The 23,890-nt window shown below is 57.8% G+C and overlaps 1 protein-coding gene across 1 annotated transcript; it reads right to left on the bottom strand.

The window, feature by feature from the left end:
* Positions 1 to 23,890, bottom strand: LOC116269135 (heparan-sulfate 6-O-sulfotransferase 1-like). The gene is made up of 2 exons (XM_031651156.1): positions 22,953 to 23,890; positions 1 to 3,368 (listed from the first exon to the last, which is right to left on the bottom strand). The coding sequence occupies exon 2, from the start codon at positions 3,266 to 3,268 to the stop codon at positions 2,660 to 2,662; it is 609 nt and encodes a 202-aa protein (XP_031507016.1). The 5' UTR covers positions 3,269 to 3,368; positions 22,953 to 23,890; the 3' UTR covers positions 1 to 2,659.

The raw sequence follows: 23,890 nt of genomic DNA, 5'->3' as shown, positions 1-23,890 counted from the left end.
TCCTTGTCAGAGTTTATTTCATCGGCTAACATTCATTCTCGACCTAGACAAAAACAATTAGATGATTATGACTTGCTTTTCCATCATCAACTCATTTTTTTTTGTTATGAATAACCAAAACATTTCTTCTCAACACTTTTTTTTTAAGAAGAAGCTATAAATAAATAAAGCTTTAAACGATCCTGGGTTCAAGTTAAACAGTTCCAGTTCCCGAAAAGTTCACAGCCTTGTTTCATGGGCAGTTCTGCTGTTCCTGGCTTCCCCCTCCAGGAAGGGACGTTTGCAGGCCTGGGGGTCCTGGTGACTAAGCTGTTAGCTCCACTGCCTGCCTGCTTCCGTCCTTGCAGCCCTGGGAGGGCCCTGGGTGGACAGAGTTCTTACAATTTAGGAGATGCTGCTGGCCAAGGAACCGTTGACCCAAAGCAGGTGGCCTGAATGGGAAGTGCCAGGCTGGAGACTCGGGGGCTGAGGGCACTGCCAGTTGCCACCACCTCGGGACACCTCAGCCTGGCGCGGGCCCAAGACTGCTTTCCAAATGCAGCGGAGAGACTGAGATGAGACCCGTGCTTCCGTGTGATTTGGGCTGCGGGGCATAAGTTAACACATACTCCAATATGTACAAAACAACCTGCGCTCGGGCCTGTGCACCCAGGACGCCCGTGGCCAGGTGAGGCCACCTTGAGCCAGGCCTCTGGCTGGGTGTCCACCTCCTGCCAGGAGGCCAAGGTGCCCCATGTGGCTTGTGCAAGACCCCAGGCTCCCCTGAACATGCTCCTCCTCCTCCCAGGAGTGCACCCACCCCAGTGTCGAGTGTCCGAGCAGATTCCCATTGACCCTGACCTCCCTTTGAAAGAACCACACCGCTACATCCCCTTGGCACTCACTTCCTTCGTGCGATGCATCCACCCAGAGAGGTGTCCCTGCGCTAGCACGCTGCCCACCCTACCCTGTTGACCGCCCTGTCCTTGGACCCCAAAGCAAAATGGGGCCAGTGTAGGAGGCCTGAGGGTGGGGCCGTATGCCACACCTCCAGGGGTAGCAACCTCACCTGACCACACCTTCGCCTTCCTGTGCTGCAGAAGGCGCTTGCTCCCAAGCCCGTGGTGACCCACATCTCCACCCCACAGTGGGGCAGCTGCGGTGGCTGAGTGAAAGCTGGGGCAGGAGAGAGGGCCCCTGCCAACCCCAGCCAGGCGGCTTGCAGAGCCCACTGCCCTGCATCGGAGTCAGCCTGCGGCCTGAGCACACCCGTCTGCCCTCTGGGGGACCCAGGGCGCCTGTGGGGGCCCTCCTAGAGACACCAGCCTGGCCTCCTAGGCATAAGGGATGGGGACAGGGCACAGGGCACGTGCTTACAGCAGATATGCAACATGGCTTTTACTAGGGCCACTGCAGCCAGTGGGGAAACCTGCGGGGCTGCTGGGAACAGAGCTTGGCCAGCCTTTTGCCAGGGGGTGGGCAGCGCGGGGAAACGCAAGGAGAGCCAGGGTGGGGAGGGTTGAGTATCTGGTGTCAGGGAGGCCACCTACAGCTGTTTTGTCAAGGCTAGTTGAGAATCTGAACGCTCAAGTCCCCATTCCTGGCCATCCAGAGCCACTGTGGTCCGAGGGTATGGCTCCTGGGCAGGGACTACGGTCCTACGCTCCAGCCGATGGAGGCCTGATGAACTTAATCCGCACGCTGGTGGCAGCAGTGGTATTTGAGCTCTTGAGTACGTGTCTCGGTGATGGGGCTGGGCAGCCTGCTAGCAAATCCCAGTGGGTCAGAAAGGAGAACAGAGGCAGCGGAGCGCTCGGTCCCCAGCCCTTCCAGTCTGAGCCACGTCTGCCAGGGTGGTCACCTCCAAAGGCCAGCCAGGGACTCAGGCACAAGTGGCAGCATCTCCGGCCAAAGCCTCCCCACTCCTGGGCTGCCAGTCGGCCCACAGAGGGCCGGCAATGCAGCTTGGGCCCACTCCCCAAACCCCTCCTTGGTCTGAGGACTGTGGGGAGTGGGTGGGGCCTGAACATCAGCTTTGGCCTCCTGACCGAAAGCATGGAGCAGGACCGTGGGCGGGAGCGGAGTGGGCTTTTGGGGACTTGAGTCTTCTCTGCCTCAGATGGGCTGGGCCCTGACCTTGAGGGAGCTACAGATGGGTGAGCTGGGGGCTCCCCAGGCCTTGGGGCATCGGGGGCAGCCAGAAGGGGAGGGCCTATGGGATGGCCTGGAGCCGGGGCAGTTGCCAGAAGCCGGTCTCACTCCTAGTAGCCTGGACAGAGGAGCTAAGAGCGAGTGCCGTGTGTATAGCTGGTGAGGGGCACACTCCTGGCCTGGCAGGTCCATGTTCTGCTGTCCTTGTCTCTTGTGCAAACCTTCAGTTTTCGTGATAAATCCAAGGGAGCCAGGAGAGCAAGCACAACCCCTGCTCCGGAGGCCCTGCCCTGCCCGTGGCATCCTCCGAGCATGCTTTCCTCTGACCCGCTGGCTGCACCTGTCGATTCCTCAAGCCGCCATCCCCGCCCAGCCCCACTATGTCCCTGTTCTGTTTATTTCAGGACGCAGCTATCTCTGTGGAGCAGGTGTGGGACACTCTCCCCGTGACAGTCTTGGGTGGACCTGTTGTCTGTCCTGTTTTACCCCCCACACCCCCCAAGAGGCCTCCCCGTGGCCACCACCGCCACTACCACTTCTCAATGATGTGGCTCATGTAGTCCTCGGTGGGCACGCGGCCCGGCTCGTCAGCGTCCTCCCGCGGCAGCGCCTCCTTGGCCCGGTGCAGCAGGCGCTCCTCGCGGCTCCTCAGGCGCTGCTCCCTGCGCTCCAGCTGCCGCTTGTACTGGTAGCGCTGCTGGAAGAGGTCCTTGGCGTAGTCGTACAGCTGCATGTCCAGGTCGTTGAGCTCCTCGATGCGCCGGATGGTGTCCTCGTCCACCTCCACGCCGCCCGCCCGCGTGCTGTTGTACTGCATGAAGGGCCGGATGAACTTGAGGTTGAACGTCCGCTCGAACAGGTACTGCGTCTTGCGCTGGAACTCGGTCAGGCCGAAGAAGGCCATGCCCCGCAGGTTCTTCTTGGCGCTCTCAAGCAGCAGCTGGGCCCGCTTGCCCTCGGGGATGAAGGACAGGTTGTAGCAGCCCACCAGGCTCAGGTCGGCCAGCATGCGCACCTGGCGGTTGTTGGCCAGGTTGTACGGGCAGTCCATGAACTCCTGCAGCGTGCAGCCCGACCAGTCCGTGCCCTCGTAGCAGGGCGGCAGCTCCTCGGGCGTGGGCGTGCGTCCGTCACACATGTGCAACGACGTCTTCCACGTGGCACCCCTCTGCACGTGCCGCCACTCACTCAGGTAGCGGGACACGGGGTCTCGTAGCAGGGTGATGTAGTAGAACTTCCTGCAAGGAGACAGGGAGAGGAGGTGAGGGCTGTGGCAGCATGAGGGGTGCTACCAGGGCCGCTCGGAGTCAAAGTCCCCACTACAGGGGTTTGGGCTTCACCTCTGAGGCCAACCAACGCCTGCATTTAGCTCTCCAACAGCCGTTTCAAAACCTGGTATCAGAGATGCCAAGGAGCGTGCCACGGTCACACGGCTACCCAGGGTGACCACCACGGCGCCCTGCAGTGCCTGGCCTGGCTCCTCTGGAGGGACAACCTGACTTTTCCTGCTGGTGGGTGAAGCCGCCAATACCTCATCCAGGGAGGTCCCAGAGCCACAGCCCCCTGAGACCAGCAGTGTTCGCCAGCTGTTTACAGCCTGGGCACGGTGCCACCCAAGGAGCCACTCAGCAGAAGCAGAGGGTGGGCAGGGGTCAGGGAGGGTCACCTCCAGTCCCAGCAGGGGCGAGAGCAGGCCTCAGCTTCCCTGCTCCAGGCTCCCACTTCACGCGCCCCAAGGCACACCTGGCCCTCCCCGAGCACCCTGCACCCATTGCCTGCCTGGTACCACCCATCTGTGCTGATGGCAGCAGCTCCTGGGCACTCAGGGCCTCAAGGGCCAGAGGGTGGGACATTCTTCAGGTAGCAGGTGAGACAAACGCTTTAGAACCAAAAATGACCGAGGGCCAGGGACTAAGGGCCCGAGGCGGCCGGGGCAGGCTTCTGTCTCCCACCTCGGGCTCACAAGGCCCTAACCGCTCAGAAGAGAGACCATCCATGCCTTCCTAGCTGACCCTGTGTCCACGGGAGGCATAGGGCTGCATGGACTTCCGCTCCCCACCCTGTGGGGCCCTGACCAAACGAATGGAGACAGGGCAGCGTGAGGGGTTTCTTCTGAACACAGAAAACCAGTGTGATGCGCCAACCAACAGAGAGGCTTGCCCTCCCAGCCCCAGTCAATGACCCTGTGAGTGACGGCCACACGGACCCCTGAGGGCTTTCCCCCTCCGGGGAGGAACTCACTCCTCAGCTGCACACGGTCTGACCACACCGTGGGTCTTGGCAGCCAAGCTCGAGCAGCTGCCACTAGGGCACATGACTGCAAATGCCAGGTCAGCACATACCCAGGTCCCCTGGGGGTTCAGGTGGTCCCTGGCCACTCAAAGACAGGAGCCTGGTGGTGAGGGCAGCATGGGCCACAGCCACAGGCTCCCTTCTCTGAGTCCCTTCTCCCTGGCAGCGACCTTTCTGAATGACAGCCTCCTCACCCCTGCGAAGCTTGGGGCTTCTGCTGTGGAGAGGCTGGAGCACCCACCTGCCACCCGCGCAGTGTGGCCTGCGGCCCTCCCCTCCCCAGCCCCGTCGTGGTCTGCAGGCAGGAGCACACAGGTACATCACCCCTGGTCTCTGCATGGGCCATGCCCTCCGTTGGAATGCCAGTGTGAGTGACCGCCCCTTGGTCAGACCTCTCCACCTTTAAGACCCAGCTCAAGAAGATAAGCGGTTGCCAGTGCAGGAGTGCAGGAAGAGCCCAGAGCACCCAGCGGGCACGTGTGGTGTACACAGTGGGCCGGCTCTAGTAGCCCCAGATGGCACACGACCTACTGACCATCGTGGGTTAGGGTGGCAGCCGGCTCAGTTATCACGTGTCCGATGGTGGCATCCTCTCTACGGGACACAGCTGAGGGGAACAAAGGCCTCCCTGCAGGGGCAGTGTCTTGAGGGGACAGTGAGACCCCAGTACAACTGAGGCAGAGCTGGGGGCCAGAGACAGGGAGGAGGAGAGGAGAGGGCTCGGTTTTCTGGGCCCAGCCATTGAAATGACTTAGGTTTTTCGTGTGCGAGCCACTTAGAGAAGCCGTGAGCAATTTACTCTTTGGTTTCTGAAAAAGCTGGGAGGGTGAGCTGCTGAAGACAGACACTCATTTGAAAGCCATCTAAGTCTGGGGCCCTCACAGCACTGGAGGTGACACTTTCTCCTTGACCGCCCCAGGCCTGGCTCTCTCCTTTGCCAAGGACTTCTGTGCACAGAAGGCCCAGCAGGCACCAACAGGGGCAACGGTGGGGGCAAGGGGCACCTGAGCCAGCCGAAACTCTCATGGTCCCTAGAATGACCGAGCCTGTCAGCCTCACCTGTCCTTCCTGCGTCCATTTCCCAAATAACCCTCTGGACCAAAGGCCTCCCGCTGCAGGGACAGCTGCTGGGGACCCACACCAGGGAGGCAGGTGTGTGCAAAGACACGCATGTTCTCATTAGCAGTGCCGGTCCAGCAGCTCTGCATCTTGCAACAAAATGATGCAACGGACACTGCGCCTGGGGGACCCTGAGGAGCTGACCGAGGCCCCCGTCCTAAGGCCCAGGGGCTTACACTGTCCCCACGGCTCCCTGTGCACCTTCCCTGCTCAGAACATTGCCATGCCCTGGGTCCCCTGGTTCTGTCCCCCAGACACGGCCTGTGGTATAGACAAACGGCCACGCAGACTCTAGAAGTTGCCTGTGAGGCCAGTAGCCAAATGTGTGTGCTCCTGTCCCTTTCTGCAGATGTGACAGCTGAGCCAGGGAGGGTGACCTGCCCTTGGCCACCATCTAGTTCCTTCCTACCCCTGCCTGAAAGGCATGGAAGCCCCTACCTGGCACACCCTCCAGAGCCGGTGGCACTCTTTACGAGCCAGAGGCGTCCAGTCCCATGCCCACCACACAGAGCCCTCCCCTCCCCTCTGCCTTGTCCCCTTCCCTCTGCCGAACACTGCAGGCACTGCTGGCCACAGGCATGTCCTGGCTGTCCACTGCCTCAGTGCCCCAGCTCCACCTCGCCCTGTCCCACCTCCCGTGCTCTGCCCTCTTTCCTCCACTGCATGCATTGCCAGATGCATCTGCTGTTTACTCTCCAGTCTGTCATCTGCCAAAACGTGGGGTGGTGTCGTCGAACAGAAGTGGGAAGAGGGCGGGGTGTGGTGAGGTGCAGAGGACTCCCCAAATGGCCCACCCCGGATCTAGTCAGCTCTCTGACATGTGCTCTCTGGAGGTGCCAAGGGGGCGGCTCACGGCTCAGAGGTTTGAGGAATGGTCTGCACACTCAAGGTGGTCCCCAGCCCCTGCCCTCAGGAGCCCAGGCTCATCTAATCCCGGCCCTGCACCCCCTGCTGAAGGGTCTGCGCCCCAGACCAGTCTTCCCTGCAGTGACACCTGGGACCCCACAAAGCAGGGGGCTTTGTGCCTACCACTATCCAGCAGGGTCTATCCATCCAAGTGCTCCAAGTGCCTGCCAGCAAGGCTTCCGGAAAGAGGGAAGAGAGAAAATAGAGGAGAGGAGATGATGAGAAAATAACCAGAATTGGAGTCCATCATTCACTGAGACTGAAATGGCTCACCAAGTGCCGAGAAAATGAATGTGGGGACTGAGCAGATGACTAAAAAGTTGACCCTTGAAGCATCTGAACAGAAAAAACAATACATAAAGGGCATACTTCTCCATGGCAATGCCGTATGTTAGAAACCAATGGAGCAAGGTCTTCAAAAGGCAGAGGGAAAATGACCAATGCGATCTCATACCCAGCCAAACTATCAATCAAGTGTGGGCAGTAGCGACGTCTTCAGACATACAAAGACTTAGGAAATTCACCTTCTGTGAATCTTATTTTAGGAAGATCCTGGAGTAGGTATCTAATTTAGCAAAAAAGGAAAAGAAACAAAACAAAACAAAACAAAAAAAAGCAAACTTGGGAGCCGGGAGCTCCAACCCAGGGGCAGTTCCAGGATGTCAGCAACACATCCCACTGGGCCTGACAGGAGCAAGGGAACAGAAGCTCTAGGTAAAAAGGGGCAAAGGCCGGGCGTGGTGGCTCACCCCTGTAATCCCAGCACTTTGGGAGGCCGAGGTGGGTGGGTCACTTGAGGTCAGGAGTTCGAGACTAGCCTGGCCAATGTGGTAAAACCATGTCTCTACTAAAAATACAAAAATTAGCTGGGTGTGGTGGCACATGTCTGTGTTCCCAGCTACTTGGGAGGTTGAGGCAGGAGAATCACTTGAATGCAGTAGGCGGAGACTACAGTCGACCAAGATCACACCTGGGTGACAGAGACTCAGTCTCAAAAAAAGGGGGTGGGGTGGGGGATGGACAGATGGCCTGACACAACTGAGTAGTTGGTGGGAAAAAACGAATGGTAGGTGTGTGGCAGATTCTGGAATCATTTGGAAAAAATTGATCCATGAAGATAGAAAATAAGGCAAGTAAAAATACAAGGCAATCATGAATTCCAGGAAAAACAAAAAGCTACATAGAAAAGAAAATGAAGTATACTACTTGCCTCAGAGGTAAATGATGGTTTTGAAGGCATCATCATGTAAACAGTGATTACTGTAACAGTGAATACTGATTTAATAAAACGTGAGCTTTAACTGTATGTGGATGATGAGTGGGGTGAGGACAGACTGTGTGAGGGTGTAAGAACGCTTCACCATCTATTGAAACAAAGTAAACAGAGACTATCTAAATCAATAAATTAAGAAATGGCACTATACGTTATTTAGAAATATGAAGGTAAACACCAGAAGTACGTTGAGAAACCTGCAAATGGTTCTCTGGAGCGGCTGGAAAGAGAAAGCAGATCTGCTGGTTTTCATCATAAGCCAATTGGAACTATCTGTTTTTAAGTACGTATATGAATTACTTAAAAAAATTAAAAGTAAAAGAAAATGAGGAAACCGACCAACAAAGCGTATGGAAAGAGGCTCCCGTGCGTCAGTTACCAAGGCAGTGGCACAGGAAGCCACAGGCAATACCAGGAGAGTGGTGGGAAGGCAAAGCCGGGCAGCGGCAAAGAGTAGGCACGAATACAGGGTGACCCTCCTGCCATCTGCTTGCGGATGTGAATGAGACAGTGAGAACAGCCATCTCCAAGTGTCTTCACTGGAAAGCAGAAGGTACATATACCCCAAGATGCAGCGAGTCCTCTCCCAGATGCACATCCCAGAGAAACCTTGTTGTGTACACAGGAGGTATGGGGGAGGCTGCAGTGGCGTTCTGGTAACAGCTCCAAATGCCCACCATGGTGGCGCGCTCACCTCCACGGTGGCATACTCCACTCAGCAATAAAAATGAACAAACGGCAGCTACTCACACCACCATGGGAAACGTGACGAAGAAGGCTCTGCACATCAAGACTGGATTAGGATGGTAACGTGTATTTTATCAAGTTCTCAAAAATAAATCCCCAGAAAACACTATTCAGGGATATATATATATATATCTGTTGAAATTATTATTATTACTGAGATAGTCTCGCTCTGTCACCCAGGCTGGAGTGCAGTGGCGTGATCTGGGCTCACTGCAACCTCCGTTTCCTGGGTTCAAGCAATTCTCCTGCCTCAGCCTCCTGAGTAGCTGGGATTACAGGTGTGTGCTAATTTTTTGGTATTTTTAGTAGAGATGGGATTTTGCCATGTTGCCCAGGCTGGTCTCGAACTCCTGATTAGCCTGCCTCGGCCTCCCAGAGTGCTGAGATGACAGGCGTGAGCCACTGAGCCCAGTCTGTTTTTTTAAAAAAGTGATGAGCTGAAACAGGAAAATTCAAGTCAGAGGCTAGCCCTGGGGTGTGGGGCTGGGGTGGCACCGGGTGCTCACAGTGCCTTACGTGGTGCTGATCATGTTCTCGTGCCTCCGGTGAGCAGCTGGGGGTACAGGTGTTCACTGTGACCATTTATTTCCTATGTACATTATGAAGTTCTTTTGTATGTCCCAAACACTTCGTGTGAATCAAAGTTTAAAGAAAGGAAGAAAAGGCCGGGCGCGGTGGCTCAAGCCTGTAATCCCAGCACTTTGGGAGGCCGAGACGGGCGGATCACGAGTTCAGGAGATCGAGACCATCCTGGCTAACACGGTGAAACCCCGTCTCTACTAAAATACAAAAAAAAAAAATTAGCCGGGCGAGGGGGCAGCCGCCCGGGGTCCAAGGACCCAGCCCCCTTCCAAAAAAAAAAAAAAAAAAAGAAAGGAAGAAAGACAAAAGTGAGACCCAAGAAGGCAGCCTGAGAGGCCCAGCTGGCCTTCCAGGCGAACCAGTCTCGTCAAGCCAGAGCCTCCGTCCCCAGAGCGCCCCGCCCCGTCTCTACCCTTTGCTCTGCTTGCAACCCCCTGCTACCTCCATGCCCAACAAATCCCAGGCGTCTTCAGCACTTCCTCTCCCCTCTCCTCTCCTCCTATGAACTACGCTGCTGTGGTGAGCAAGACAGGCTCCACAAAAGGGGTGGAGGGCCCCTGTGGGTATCAGTGAAGGCGGACCACCTCAAGGGTGGCCAGGTTCCAAGGCAGTGGGGGTTGCCCTGAGGTTTAGTAACTAACCATGCATTAATGAGTCTGAATGCTCCGTGGCCACTCTGGGAAGGAACCACAGGTCCTGCCCAGCCCAAGCATCCGGCTGGTGGTTGGTTCACCGTCCAGGAGTGCCCTGGGGATGCAAACAGGGCCATTTCTCTCCTTAGGTATCTCCCTCATTGCTGCCAACCTGATGCGGGAGGCTGGGGACCCTGCCCAGTGACTTTGCTGGCAAATGATGTTCTTTCAGGGTGACAAACCTCTGGCATCTTCTGTGAGCACAGCCCCAAGCTGTGGTCCGGCTGCATGGCACTCACAGCACCCTGGCCGCCAGAGCAGATCTCTGTGGACACCTATGCATGCCATGTACTGGGACAGACCAGGGCTCCCAGCGTTCACTCCTGAATGGGGCACACACTGGTCACTCGAGGGTGATGGGGAGACCCTGTCCGCACCACTGGCTGCTCACTACCACCGTCCAGTCAGTGGGCAGCAGCTGTGACGTGTGGCCATCCCCGAGGCGCCACATCAGCAGCTGGGGTTGCCTGTGTCTGTGCTGCTGGCCGACGTCCCTCCCTCTCACAAGTGGCAGGAGGGGCCGGCCCCTGAGACCCTCTGCGGGTAACAGGGCAGCTTCTCCGAGGCGGGTGAGGTGAGGGCATGGCCAGTGAGGCTAAGGCACACAGGCAGGGCCAGACCAAGGAGGGTCTGGTTCACTCTATAGGAAAACGAGGTTGGATGAGTAATGGCCCTGAGTGCAAAACTCACATGGATTTCAAAGATGAAGCACGAAACGTCAACTTGAAATGCACTATGAAATAATTCTAGTCTGCACAAATTGCAGCTTCTTGTGACAGAACACACAATGATCGCCTGGATCATGCACTTTGGCATTTAATTATGCTTGGTTTAATGCCCTCTGCGACCTGAAGCTGTTCTGACATTTTTCTGGGCACTGGTTTAGTGCGTCCCACAATCGGGTAAGATCTAGACACTGCTGTCAGGGCGTGGCGAGTTCTAAAGTCCAGAGTCTGGATTCTTACAGGACAAACTTAGACCTGGCCTGGGAGCCCCAACTCAAACACAGAACACCCCAGGGAAATCCTGCGGGAACAGCCCATGCGCTCTGAGTGTCTTCCAGGCAGGAGGGCGGGGCAGGCAGGTAACAGCTGAGGCCAGCATCAACCAGGCCGGGCCCTGCAGCCCATGGTACTTGTCCCTCGCTCCTCCAGTGGCTCACGCCCATGGCTGCAGGGGGCTTCATTTTGTCTCTTCTGCCTTCGAGTGCTGCTCTGACCCAAACTCACGCCTGCATCTTCTTATTGCTGACTCTGCCTTCCGGAAGCTCAGGACTCCAGCCAGAAATGAGCCTTCAAACCTGGTTCAGGGCATGTGGGAAGTCCAGAGCTGGGCTGGGGAAGGAGGGGCACAGGAGACTGGAGCCTGGTGAGGGGCTGGTGCAGTAACTCCACCTGTAGGAAGGTGCTGGCCCTGGCGGGAAGGGCTGAGACATGGCAGGGCCGCCTCAGAGGGTGTGCACTGGAGTGTGAGCTGCCACAGGGAGTCATGGCCATGCAGGTGGAGGCTGAGGGCAGGCACACAGTGGACGGTCCTGCAGCCCACGGCGGGGGTGCCAGCAAGACCTGAAGACATGGAGAAATGCCTGCACCAGCCCTGGAGCTGACCATGGGGTTCCACGAGCAAAGGTCTATCCCCTTCCAACGTGTAGGACAACAGCACGCTGTGGTCATGGTTTTGTAAGATACATATATGCTCAGAAAAAACACCACCCAGACAGGAATGGACTATTCAGTGGCTGTCTCAGCAGTGAGATAATGAACTTTTTCCAGCATTTTATGATAAAAATGTTTAAACTGACAGGAGGTAAGAGTTCAGTGAAAACCCATAAGCCCAAATGTGACCATAACGTTTTCTTAATCTATTTCTATATTGTCTGTAATTAAACATTACATAAACAACCTAATAGGAAATTTGGCCCAAGAAGGAATGATGTACATGAAATAATGAAGATCATGAAAGCCTCCCTGCTGCCTGGGACAGGGTGCAGGGTGCAAAGGGGCCATCACACGGGGCCAGCCGCGCCAGTCCTGCTTGCATTGCATTTGTCCAGGGTGTGCCCCTCCCCTCCCATGCCCGAAGCTGATGGCGGTGCGGGGGTGGGTTCCATGAAACAAGGGTCTAACCCGCACGTTTCTAAACTCAGATCCTGAAACAATGGCAATTTTTCTACCAGTGCCAGCAGAGGGGAAGCTCCCTAATTGTGGGTGAGGATGCTGCCATTTAGAGTCAGAATGACAGAACTTTTTTGTTTTTTTCCTAAGAAATATTGTTGCATTTCTTCTGACTCAGTTACTGGAAGAAAATGGTTTTGTGTGGCTCAGAGGAAGAGTCCTTGGAGGGCCGGCTTCAGTGAAGCCACAAGCATGCCTGTCACATTCCAGCCCCCAAGGACAAGGACATGGTGTGGTGAGGGTAGCTCTGAGACGGTCTCCGAAAGTCCTCTCTCCCAATGGTGCGCTTGGATCTCCCAGGGACCAGGGGTCCCACTATGAGGACAGAGGCCATTACCATGAAGGTCGCATTTCAGTGATTAGTTTTAAAAACCCTACTCCAGGCAAGGCATGGTGACGCGCACCTCCGGGCAGTCCGAGCTACCTGCAGGCTGACGTGGGAGGATCACTTGAGCCCAGGAGTTCAAGGCTGCAGTGAGCTGTGATTGCCACTGCACTCCAGCCTGGGCAACAGAACGAGACTCTGTCTCTAAACAAAACCAAACCTGGACTCCAAGGGGCATCAGAAATTCAGAGAGGCAACCTGGGAGAACATTCCTCCGAGGACTGCGTGAGCACCTGGCAGCACTCAGCAACGGCACCTGCTACCCCAGCCTACCCTGACTGCCAGCCTTGCCCCAGGCCCATGGGACACCACAGGGCACCAGGATGGTTCTCTCCGGAAAGCGACCAGGCCTCCCTGAGGCCTGGGTCCTCATCACAGGAAGGAAATGACAACCTCTAGGAGGATGCCAAAACTGGGAGCTCACGGCATAACACACCACCGTCACCCTCATCGGCACTGTCTGCTGCCAACCCCACCAGGGGCCCCTGGTGCCTATGCCTCTGACAGCACCAAGCAGCGCAGCTTCTGCTCAGTTTGTTAGAAAAAGTGGGCCGGGCGCGGTGGCTCAAGCCTGTAATCCCAGCACTTTGGGAGGCCGAGACGGGCGGATCACGAGGTCAGGAGATCAAGACCATCCTGGCTAACCCGGTGAAACCCCGTCTCTAGTAAAAAATACAAAAAATTAGCCGGGCGAGGTGGCGGGCGTCTGTAGTCCCAGCTACTCGGGAGGCTGAGGCAGGAGAATGGCGTAAACCCGGGAGGCGGAGCTTGCAGTGAGCCGAGATCCGGCCACTGCACTCCAGTCTCGGCGACAGAGCGAGACTCCGTCTCAAAAAAAAAAAAAAAAAAGAAAAAGTGGAAGTCTGATTTTGGCTCCAAGTCCCACTGCGGGGTGGAGGCCGCTGAGCACCCCACGTGGGGCGGGTGGCCGCCTCCTCTTTCCTGTGGCAGGAAGGGGCCCTCAGGCACGGCTCTCCAGGGCCACAAGGCCGGGCTGGCTGTCCGCGGTGTCATTCCCTCTGAGAGGGGGCAGCTGCAGGTCCAGGAGGGTGAGGGTGGGGAGACAGCCCCGAGGAGACGACCCGCTACCAGGAGGCACAGGCATGTGAGCCACGGCCTGAGAGGGAACGGCTTCCCCATCGCTCTGGTGTGACCCTGCGCGGGTGTGCCTGCACCTGACCCAGTGCCGCAGCACAGGCCTGGCCTGGCCGGAGGGCCCCTCCCCTCTGCCTGCAGAAAAACCCAGATCATCAAGTTCTGAGCTGGCAGCAGCAGGCTGGGGAGCCCCTCTCCAAATGCAGCACAGAAAATGCTGGGCTAAGGCTGTCCCTTCTTGGTAACGTCTGCAGAAGAGTAGTGAGGTTTTTTTTTTCATTAACTCAATCTGCTTCCAAACATACCCAGGTCTGGAGAGAGGCCCCATGACATCGGTGGTCAGGTGCTGTGTGGACACGGGGCAGTCCTCGCTGCCCACACCCCTTCCAGAGAGCCCCCTCTCGCCTCAGGACCCGCGCAGGGCAGGCGAGTCTGACCCAACCCCAGGGAGCCCCACGCCAGTGACCTGACAGCCTGGGCGTGTCCCAGCTGGAGAGATGAGGAAGCAACACCAGAGGCCAAGGCCACCCAGCCCCTCAAGCGTGGGCTGGGCTTGGAGCTGGGTCAGCTGAGGTCCAGCCTCAGCCCAGTCCCTTGGCAGGAAGGGAGCAGCAGGACTGAGGCGCATCTCCCTGCCCTGCCCCCTCTGGCAGACAGAGGCACCTGGGTCTGGAGAGGACTGGCCAGCTGGTGCCCGCTGGCCTCATGACGCTGCTCCTGCCCTGCCTACCTCCAGCAAAGTGCGGCATGGGGGGCGGGGGCGCCTCCTTGGCTCACCCAGGGGAGCTGAATTCTTACGGATGGGTGGGAAGGGAGTCCAGGTGGTACAGGGCTCTGTGCTCACGTGGCCCTCAAGAGACAGGCCTAGAAAACTGCAGAAAGTCCCTGAGGAGGAAGACGCCCAGGAGATGATGTGCAGCCAGGTGTGGCTGTGTGACTGGCCATCACGATGTCCTTAGAGACAGCCTTCTCTGCCCTGTTTTCCTCCTGCTGACTGGAAAGCGGACGTGACTGCTGAGCACCAGCAGTCCCCTTGGACCGTGAGGCAGGAGCTTCACTTTGCAGAGTGAAGAGAAAGAGCCTGGGTTCCTGGTGCTTCCTTGGCTTTCCACCAGCCTGGTCTGCTTATGCTGGGCTCCCTTCCAAAGGGACGGAAATGAAAAATAAACTGCTGCCCCGTTTTGGCCTCTGAACCTAATCCATCTATTCAGGGAGATACACCAAGGACCTGAATGAGAGGAGAGGCTGGGCTCCCGGGCGAGGCCAGGGGGCCCTGGCAGCAGCCTGGGCTCAGGAGTAACTGAATTATTAATTTACTGAACTCTTGGCGCTTTACCCAGTAACCCCGTAGGATGAATTATTCTCATGTTGCAGATGAGGAAACTGAGACCTGGAGAGGTTCAACAACTGGCCCAGGACACACGGCTGGTCAGGGCGGCACTGGGATTGGAGCCCACACCCACCTGGACCCAGGCTGTGACTGACTGAAGAGAACCATTCGCCTGCTGAGCCACCGCCTCCGGGCTGGGAAGGGCAGGCTGACCTCGCCAGTTCCGGAGGCGACGCGGATACGACGGTCCAGCAATGCTGCTCAGGACGCCCTGCTGACCAATGCCCAAACCTGACCAGGAACAGAAAACACAGCCCGTAGAGCACAGTGAATCAGTGAAGACTCAGAGTGGTCGCATAAAGAAAAAACCACCTTCGGCCCCGCAGTGAAGACGCAGCAGGAGCGGGCTGAACCACTTTAAACATAAGGAGCCGCGGCTGTGCAGCGGCACCGGAGGGACAGAGCTGAAGCCCTGGACTCTGCCCCAACCCGGTGGTACCTCGCTGTGGCTCGCTGGGGGGCCTCCCTCCAGCCTCCCGGACAGGGTCTCTCTGATCCCTCACAGCCCCCCAGCCCCCACCGGCCCGCGGCAGATGGCTGAAAACGCTGCCGGTGCAGAGCTGGGCTGTGGCCCGAGGAGCTGAGGGCAGCTTGGCCAGCGTCCTCACAGCACTGCCAGCCCCTGCTGGGAAGCCAGATGGGCAGAGACCCCGAGGCAGGAGGGCATGTCGGGGGCAGGTCTGTGTGTCCCTGCAAGGCAGGATGTGGCAGGGCAGGGACAAGGCTGCTTGAACCCCACCTCTGTGCCTCTGCAACTGCCCCGGTCCCTTCCAACTCCCGCTAGCCGGTGAGGCCTGGAATCCAGGGGAGACAGCTGTGCCTGCCAGGAGCTCCTACCCGGAGGGGAGCCGGGCACTGCGGAGAAGCAGAGGGCCCAGCCCGGAAGCCTGAGCGTGCCCAGGATGCACAGCCCAGCCCTGCATGTTGGGCTCCAAGTGCTGCAGGCCACAGCTCCTAACACAGGCAGTGCTGACTGCCCCACATCGGGGGCCTCTGGACCTCAGGGGACCAGACACCCTGGGGAGGGGCTCACTGACTCCGTCCTCACTGCTAGGGGCTCTCATCTCCACTTTGACCCACTCAGTTCCACCTCCAAAGTCACCTCTCCAGCAAGTAAAAACCAGCTGTCCTATCAGATTTAAGCACCTGGCTCCAGGCCCACAGCTGTGTGTCCTGGGCAGGCCACCCCTGTGAGCCCACTTTCCTGCAGGTGAAAAACGCCAGGACTCTCCGGCTCCCCAACACAGAGCTCGGGCAGTGTCCCCAGAGCCCCTGGGCGACTGCTTAGGAGCTCCGGGGCACTGCACAGGAATCCGCTCATAGCCGCGGGCACCGCAGGCCTCTGTCACTGCAGCAGCTCCCTGTCTGGACAGAAGGGGCCCTGGTAGGTTTCCAGCCCTAGGGCTTAGCAGTGCTCACATCTCTGTCTCCCCACTGGCCTAGTTCTTCCCTGGTGGCAGGGACCCCACATGATGGGGGGCAATCCCAGTGACCCCCCGCAGAGGACATGGTGGTTTAGGAGTCACTGTGCAGCTACGCCGTGAGACGGTCTGCTCCGCTCGGAGCAGCCAGGGAGAGGTCCATGGCGGAAGTGACCCCGGGCCAGGTCTCAGGTGAGGGGGTGGCCTCCAGCAGTGCCACTTACACCTGGAACTGTGTGAGAGCTGGAGGGTGCTGGGCCCCATGGCCTGGTCCTCACGAGCATGCCTTCTGCAGCCTCGGCCTCACCCCTCCCTCCCCCATTATAGGGGTGACAGGGGTGGGCTTTGGCCAGGCTGCCGGGGTGTGGGTCAACCCCTGTGTGAGGTGCCTGCTGGCAGGAAGACCTCGGCTCCTTCCTGAGGAAGATGCAGGGAGCTCTTGGTGGCTTCCTGAGTTCCAGAGCTATCGCCACTCCTGCCGAAGCACCTCTCCCACTGCAAGCCTGGGTTACAATGCAACGGACTCCCGGGACTGTGGAGATTTGGATATAAAAATGGCAAAACCCGACCCCACAGCTGTAAATCCCACGTTCTAGGTCAAGAAATGGAGGCTGGGTGGCCCTCTCGCCTGCCGAGGGACACAGGCCTGGACGGAGCTGGAGCAGGGCTGAGTTACACCCATGGGGCAGTCCCACAGCCTCGCCCCACTTCCAGGGCCCCGCAGCCATCCTCCTGCCTGCCCTCTTCCTGGGGGCTTTCCTGCAAGGGTGTAGGCTTCCTGGCTGGACTCTGCTCTCAGGCTTCTGCAGCCATGTCTGCAACTAGGTGCTCAGCAAGGGCAGGGGCACCCGGCTTAGGCATCTCGGCTCCACCCTCCAATGGCCTCTGTGCCCAGGTTGCCAACACAGGCACCTGGTCCCCTCATCCCCAGGCAGTCCCCCACCCTAGGGGCCTTCTCTTGCCTCCCTCCCACCTGTTGCCACCTGTCCTCAGTCACACAAGGCCCCAAGTGTCTGCCATCCCTCCCACATTATACCCACGGGCACACACCAGCCTGTGCCCCAGTCACTCATCCCTGTGCCCCAGGTGCTGTGCACACAGCAGCACCTACCACACTGTGGAGGTACCATCTCTTTTTTTGTTTTTTGAAACGGAGTCTTACTCTGTCACCCAGGCTGGAGTGCAGTGGCGTGATCTTGGTCACTGCAACCTCTGCCTCCCGGGCTCAAGCGATTCTCCTGCCTCAGCCTTCCGAGTAGCTGGAACTACAAGCCCGTGCCACGACACCTGGCTAGTTTTTGTATTTTTAGCAGAGATGGGTTTTTGCCACGTTGGCCCGGTTGGTCTTGAACTCCTGACTTCAGGTGATCCACCTGCCTCAGCCTCCCAAAGTGCTGGGATTACAGGCATGAGCCACTGTGCCCGGCCCCATTGTCCCTCTTAACAGTGGGGCTGACTGAGCCCCTGAGAGGCTGTGAGTTTCCCAGGGCCACAGCCAGAAAGGGAGAGGCACCCCATGGCTGCAGTCCCCCATCCCGCACCCGGTGGTTTGGGCCTAAATGCTGAGCTCAGCTTTTCTGGACCCGCCAGTGCTCCTGCTAACCACTCCTCCCTGGATGCCACCACCGCGGCCCCGCCGGCAAGCCTGGTGCCCGGGCCTCACCAGAACACCCTGTGCTGTGACCCGACCTCTGGCCTCCAGGAAACAGGCGGCATGCCAGAGAACACGCACTGATGGAGTGCCTACTGCATGCTTTAGGTCACCGACCGCCAGCCAGGCCCCGGGGCCGCAGTCCCCATCTAGCCTGTTTCCCAGAGTCAGGGAGCTGCGTGTTCCCCGCTCTCTGGGCTCTCCCCTTCTTCTCTGTGGCCTCCCGGCCAGGGGTCTGGTGGAAGTGTGACCCCTCTGTCCCATGCCCTTGAATGTGGTATGGAGGTGGGGAGAACGAGGCAGCCCCCGGGTTCTGGGCACTCCCCACTCCCCTCATGGGCAGGGCAGGTGGCTCTCTCTCCGGCCTGCCCTGGCGGCAGCGTCCACAGACCCCACTGGGGCCCAGCAGCGTGAGGCCCTGCCTTGCCCTGCACTGGGCGCCTGTGCACCCAGTCTCCCAAGGCCTCATCCCACCTCACAGTCAAGCTGCTAACCTGGACGCCTGCCGCTACGGCCCAGCGCTGCTACCCTGAGGGCCCGGCTGCACTGTGCAGGGAAGGTTCCAGGACCAGGGCGGTCTTGGGGGATAGGCAGGGCTCTCTGACCAGCACCTGGGCCAGTGAGGCTCGAGGGAAGGCCCGTCTGCGGCACCCCTGCCTCTGCCTCCACCCTGCCAGGCTGACTCTTGCCTGGGGGTCCATACACTGTCTCCCTGCCCGTGGTGGGTGTCCCTGCCTGCCAGTTACTGCTTCCCACCGGCTTGGGCAACCATCCCCATGGGCCAGGGCCTTTCTTCACTGATGGGTGGTGCTAGGAGCTGGGAGCTGAGGGCCTCCACCCCACCCTCAGGCCGGCAGTGGGACGGGTGCCGTCTGCCCCAAAATAGCTCTGTCCAGCAAGGGGGCTGAGGAAGCGGATGAGACAGTCAGAGGGGACACAGGTCCCAGTGTCAGACGGATGAACAGGTGGGATTCCTGCTCTGCCAGCTATCCCCTGTGTGGCCTAGGGACAGTCACCTGGCCCCTCTGAGCCCCAGGGACTGTTTCCATAAAACAGGTAGACAGAAACCCACTTCCAAGGCTGGCAAGGATCTGGTGGGTGGCATATGTAGAGAGCATTATAGCCTACAACAACCTGCAGGGGTGAGGGCTCATCCAGCCCAGGACAGGCGTGGGGGCCCCCAGCAGGTGCAACAGGTGTGAACTGTGTGACCTCACCGCGTCACAGTCCCTGCCCCCAGCAGGTGCACCAGGTGTGAACTGTGTGACCTCACCGCGTCACAGTCCCTGCCCCCAGGAGGTGCAGCAGGTGTGAACTGTGTGACCCTCACACAGTCCCTGCCCCCAGCTGGTGCAGCAGGTGTGAACTGTGTGACCCTCACCTCGTCACAGTCCCTGTCCCCAGCAGGTGCAGCAGGTGTGAACTGTGTGACCCTCACCTCGTCACAGTCCCTGTCCCCAGCAGGTGTGAACTGTGTGACCCTCACCTCATCACAGTCCCTGTCCCAGTCCCATCCCATCTGCCATTCCTATTCCTCCCTCCCAGGGGGATCTATCGCGGCCGAGGTCTGCAGGCTGGAGTCAGGGTCCTGCCCTCACAGCATCCTGGAGGGACGGGAACATGGTCACTAAAGACCTAGGCAAGCAAGTGCCAGGGAGAGGGGGGTCGGGGCCTCATCAGACTCCAGGTCAGGAGCCTGGAGGACGAGGAGGAGCAGGCTTGGCAAGGGGGCCGGGGGTTGAATTCAGACAGACCTGCAGAGCAGCAGAGGACATGCAGGAAGCCGGGGAGGGCCCCTGGGAGCTTGCACTGCACGCCCAGGCTTTGCAGGCCATCCAAGTGCACGGGTCGGTCAGAAGAGGAAATGAGTTCATGGTTTCAAGGACAGGACCCTGCTATTAAACGGTGGGAAAACGGAAAACTTCTGACCTTGTTTAAAAATACTGACTTGTCAAAAAATAAAACACAAAAGGCTTTATTAGTGTAGGTTTAGGAAATACCTTCTCAGCCCCTCCCTCACAATGTCTGCAGGCGGGTGAAAATCTGTGCAGGCTTTCCAAACAAGGTCAGCAAAGGTTTCAGAAAACAGAGCAGGCTGCTGGCCACAATACGCCTTGCCCCCTGTCAAGCTGAGCCCTCCCAGATAGAGGAACCAAAGCCCCACCTGGCTGCCTGGGGAACAGCATTCCCCAAGGCAGGGGGCCCCCCGAATGCCTCCTAAGAGCCTGAAACTCCCATCTTCCCCTTGGGGTGGTGGGGGAGCAAGTGACCAGGAAGCAGAGGCCCCACACTGGGGGAAGCCCAGAGGTTTTCCTTCAAAGCCCCCTGACCTGCACGATCTCATTGGGCCCTGACAAGGAACCCTCTGGGGCAGGGGGTGGCTGAGCCATAAGGTGGACACACACTGTGGGGTGCTGCGCAGGCCACACCCACCACACCTCCACAAAGGCACAGATGGGAAGGAAGCGCCCAACCTCCTGGCCCCAGGAATGGTCACTGCCATTCCTAACCAGGGCAGTCCCCCGGCAAGAGCCACCTCTGTGGATATACCCAGGGCCCGGGGCACTCCCCAGAGAAGGTGCAGGCGAGGCCTCTTCCCCTGAGATGCAGTCCCAAGCTGTGGGCAGGGACAGCTGCCCCCCGACTCAGTGAGGGTGAACAAGACCCCAGCAGGCCCCCGATGGGCTGCTTCTCCGACAGCACTGAAGTGGGGTGCACAGAGAACTGGGCAGAGGGCTGGGATGTGAGGCTTAGGACCGCCCCCACCTGGCAGGTGTCAGGTAAGGCTGTGACTGCTGGAGGTCCTAGAAGTCACCCCCAGCGTAAGGACCACAAGAGAAGGTGCTGGCAACGTCCCCCTAGCAGGGCCAGCTAGAGACGCCGGGTCCAGGGGTGCTCTCCACCAGCCCTCTTCAATGAGGGAAGAACAGGCGGATCGGATGGCTTTCTGGGAGCCTGACCCCTGTCAAAAAGCCCAGGTGGCTGTGGGCAGTCTAGCCCCAGATGCTGCTGACTGGACACCTGGAATGGGGCTCTGCTGAGGTCTTCCATGAGCAGAAGGGGTGAGGACCACCTCCTCACCTGTGTCCCACTGCCCTTCAGATTCTCCTGCCTGCTGCTCCAAGGCAGGGCTCCAGCAAGGGCGTGAGGGTCCTGCGGGGCTGCTCGTTGGGCATGAAGGCTGCCCATTCATATTGCACACCTGCCCGCCTGGCACTTTCTGGCTTCTGACGCCGGCAGGTGAGATGTCCCTTTTGCCTGAACGCACACACTCATACCTCTGGGTCACGGGAAGGTGACGGTGCCCTGCTTCTTCCCCGGGCGCGCAGTCGAGCAGCAGGGCAGCCGGCTAGGGGCGGGCTGGCTCGGCCTGAGACCTGTCTCCAGAGCTGCGGCCTCCTGTTGCCCTGGCCAAGAGCTCTGGGGCTCACTCCTCACTCCTTCTGCTTCCAGGCCTTTTGCTGAGGCTACTGCGGGGACTCACATGGCCCTTCCCCTTCCTCACAGCCTGTAACTACACATCCACCATGGCTGTTTGGGCCCAGAGAGAGAGACGCGGAGGCCCGAGACGGAGGCTGGAGGCAGTGTCAGGTCCTGCCGGGGTGTGCAGTATTCATACCCAGCTAAGAAACTGTCCCTGCCAGGTGAGAAAGAGCTCAGGGCCCTGAGACCAGCCGGCACGACTTGATACCTACGCCCGGTGACTCCATGGCGGTAGAAACGCACAGCCCTTTCCGGGGCGGGGACTCTGCATTAACACAGGAGCTCATTTCTGCACGCGCAGTGAGCAAAAGAGCCACATCAAAGCTTGTGGGTACAGCCTGATGCCAACTCTGGAAAACACATGAACTGCAGAGACGGAGCAGAAATGCAACCCGCGCCAGGTGTGAAGACGGCTTCTCCCTGGGCCATTTTTTCTTTTGCTGTATTTTTCCAGTTTTATATAACCAATCATGTATTAGAAAACAAACAAACAACAAAAGGATAATGTACACGATCGAACCGGACTTTCTCACAGGAGGCAGGAGAGTCAAGGAGGCCTGGGAGGCTCAGGGCCTCCCCAGCAGCCTCTCAGGACATCTCCAAAGCCACAGGACCATCACCAGTCATCAGCCTGTCTCGGGGACAAGAGGGCGAGAGCTCATATAAGGATCACTGGGGGTGTCCCTGGGACCCTTCCAGGCTCCACCTCCTGCTGAGCCCACAGCTGGTGGCAGGCGCCATGCCCTACAGCAACTCGTCTCAGGGTCCCAGGCAAAGCCCTGGTGGTTCTCACCCGCATGACCCCACAGAGCCTCTCTGCAGAGAAGAGGGGCCGACGCCTGCCCCCTCAACCCCCGAGTCCAGATAAACACAGAGGCGGCTGGGGAGAGATGGCCTTGCACGCTCTTTAATGTAGACTGTTTTTCCCCAGACAGAGAAATTCAGAGCCTCAACAGCGTACCGCAGAGATAAGCCATTCTGTGCCCAAGTGAACTGCAGCATCCAACTCTACACTCCCGTGGCCCTGCTGATCTGGCTTTACTTACAGGAAGGGCGACAGCTCTGGGTGATGCACTGAGAAAGCTGTCACCTGAGCAGTGACCCGGGGGACTCGGGAATGCCGACTCTTCCAGAACCAGGACTCCCCCAGCCATTTTATGGCCCCCCATCAAGCACTTTGCTCATTTTATTCCTGCAACCCCGGTATGGTCGCCACTATCAGATCCCCGCTGCAGACGGGCAAATGGAGACTCAGAGATCCTTCTGCAGCCAAAGTCTCCCAGACACCAGAGGTGTCTGACTCCATAGGCCACAAGGCATGTCTGCCGCTCACCCACGTGCACGGTCCCTGAGATGAGCAGCACGTGGCTCCCAGGGGAACCCGGTGTGCCGCTGGCACCACCAACAAACAGGTCTCCAGCTTGCTAAGGGATCTGCCACCCAACAGCTGTGTGGCCCTGACGAGTTCCCCAAGGAGTGCATCTGGCATCTGTTTCCTCCTTGCACAACACAAGACAATATGTCTCCTGGAGGTCACAGCATGACGCCCGGTGTGAGGATGGGCCCACCCCAGCTGGCAGGGAAAGAGAGGAAGCTGCTGGAACAGACTTACCTGCTTTCACCAACCACAGGTCAGAGGCACCAGGAGAACATGTAAGAGACAGAGAGAGGATAACTGTCAAATTATTTGTGTAAAATGTCCAAATATAAAAGTCACAAATAGCCCAACAGTCTCAAAAAGCAAAAATCAAAGCAGTAGTTTAAAATCTTCCTAAAATATTGAGGAAATGTCTGCAGCTTACTTTCCAATGTTTCTACTAAAATGCAAAAGCATGTATATAACTACATATATACATACACATGTAAGTACACCTGTATCTACAGATACACATGTATGTAAACAGCAAGCGAGAGCACCCACTCACAAGCACAAATACTGCAAAATGTTAACAAGCAGTGGGTCTCCGTGAAAGGTATGAGGTTCATTTTGCTACTATTTCAATGACTTTGTAAGTCTAACATTTTTCAAGACAAAGAGTTAGGGGGAAAATTCCTACAAAGAAAATGCCAGGCTCTTTCTACCAAGTTTTAAAAGAACCAGATTTTTGTAAGCAAACCCTCCTAGACAACAGTAAAGCAGTGGACACTCCCAATTCATTCTATGAGGCCAACATAATCCCAAGACCAAAGTTGGAAAAACGCAAAAGAGAGGAAAACTGCAGCCTGGTGGACAGATCTGCTAAGCTCACTGAGTTCAAATATAGATACACAAATTCCTGAACAAAAATGTTATCAAATCCAACCCAACTGAGCATATGAAACATATTACACTACGACCATACTTAGTAACCCCAGGTATGCAAGGATGGCTTAACAGGAGAAAATCCACACATGTGACTCATCACGGCAACAGACTATACATCTCAGTAAATGTGTAAGAAGCATCTGCTAAAAACACTATTCATAATAAAAACTCTCAGGAAACTAGGAATAGAAGTCCCTTAATTTGGCCGGGCGTGGTAGCTCACACTTGTAATCCCAGCACTCTGG

Source organism: Papio anubis, chromosome 10 (assembly GCF_008728515.1).
Source record: "Papio anubis isolate 15944 chromosome 10, Panubis1.0, whole genome shotgun sequence".
In the NCBI taxonomy this organism is placed as follows: domain Eukaryota; kingdom Metazoa; phylum Chordata; class Mammalia; order Primates; family Cercopithecidae; genus Papio; species Papio anubis.
This window is presented reverse-complemented; position numbering and strand designations above follow the sequence as displayed.

Coding starts and splice junctions, on each gene's coding strand:
- LOC116269135 (XM_031651156.1), bottom strand. CDS start 3,268: ATGTGTGACGGACGCACGCCCACGCCCGAGGAGCTGCCGCCCTGCTAC.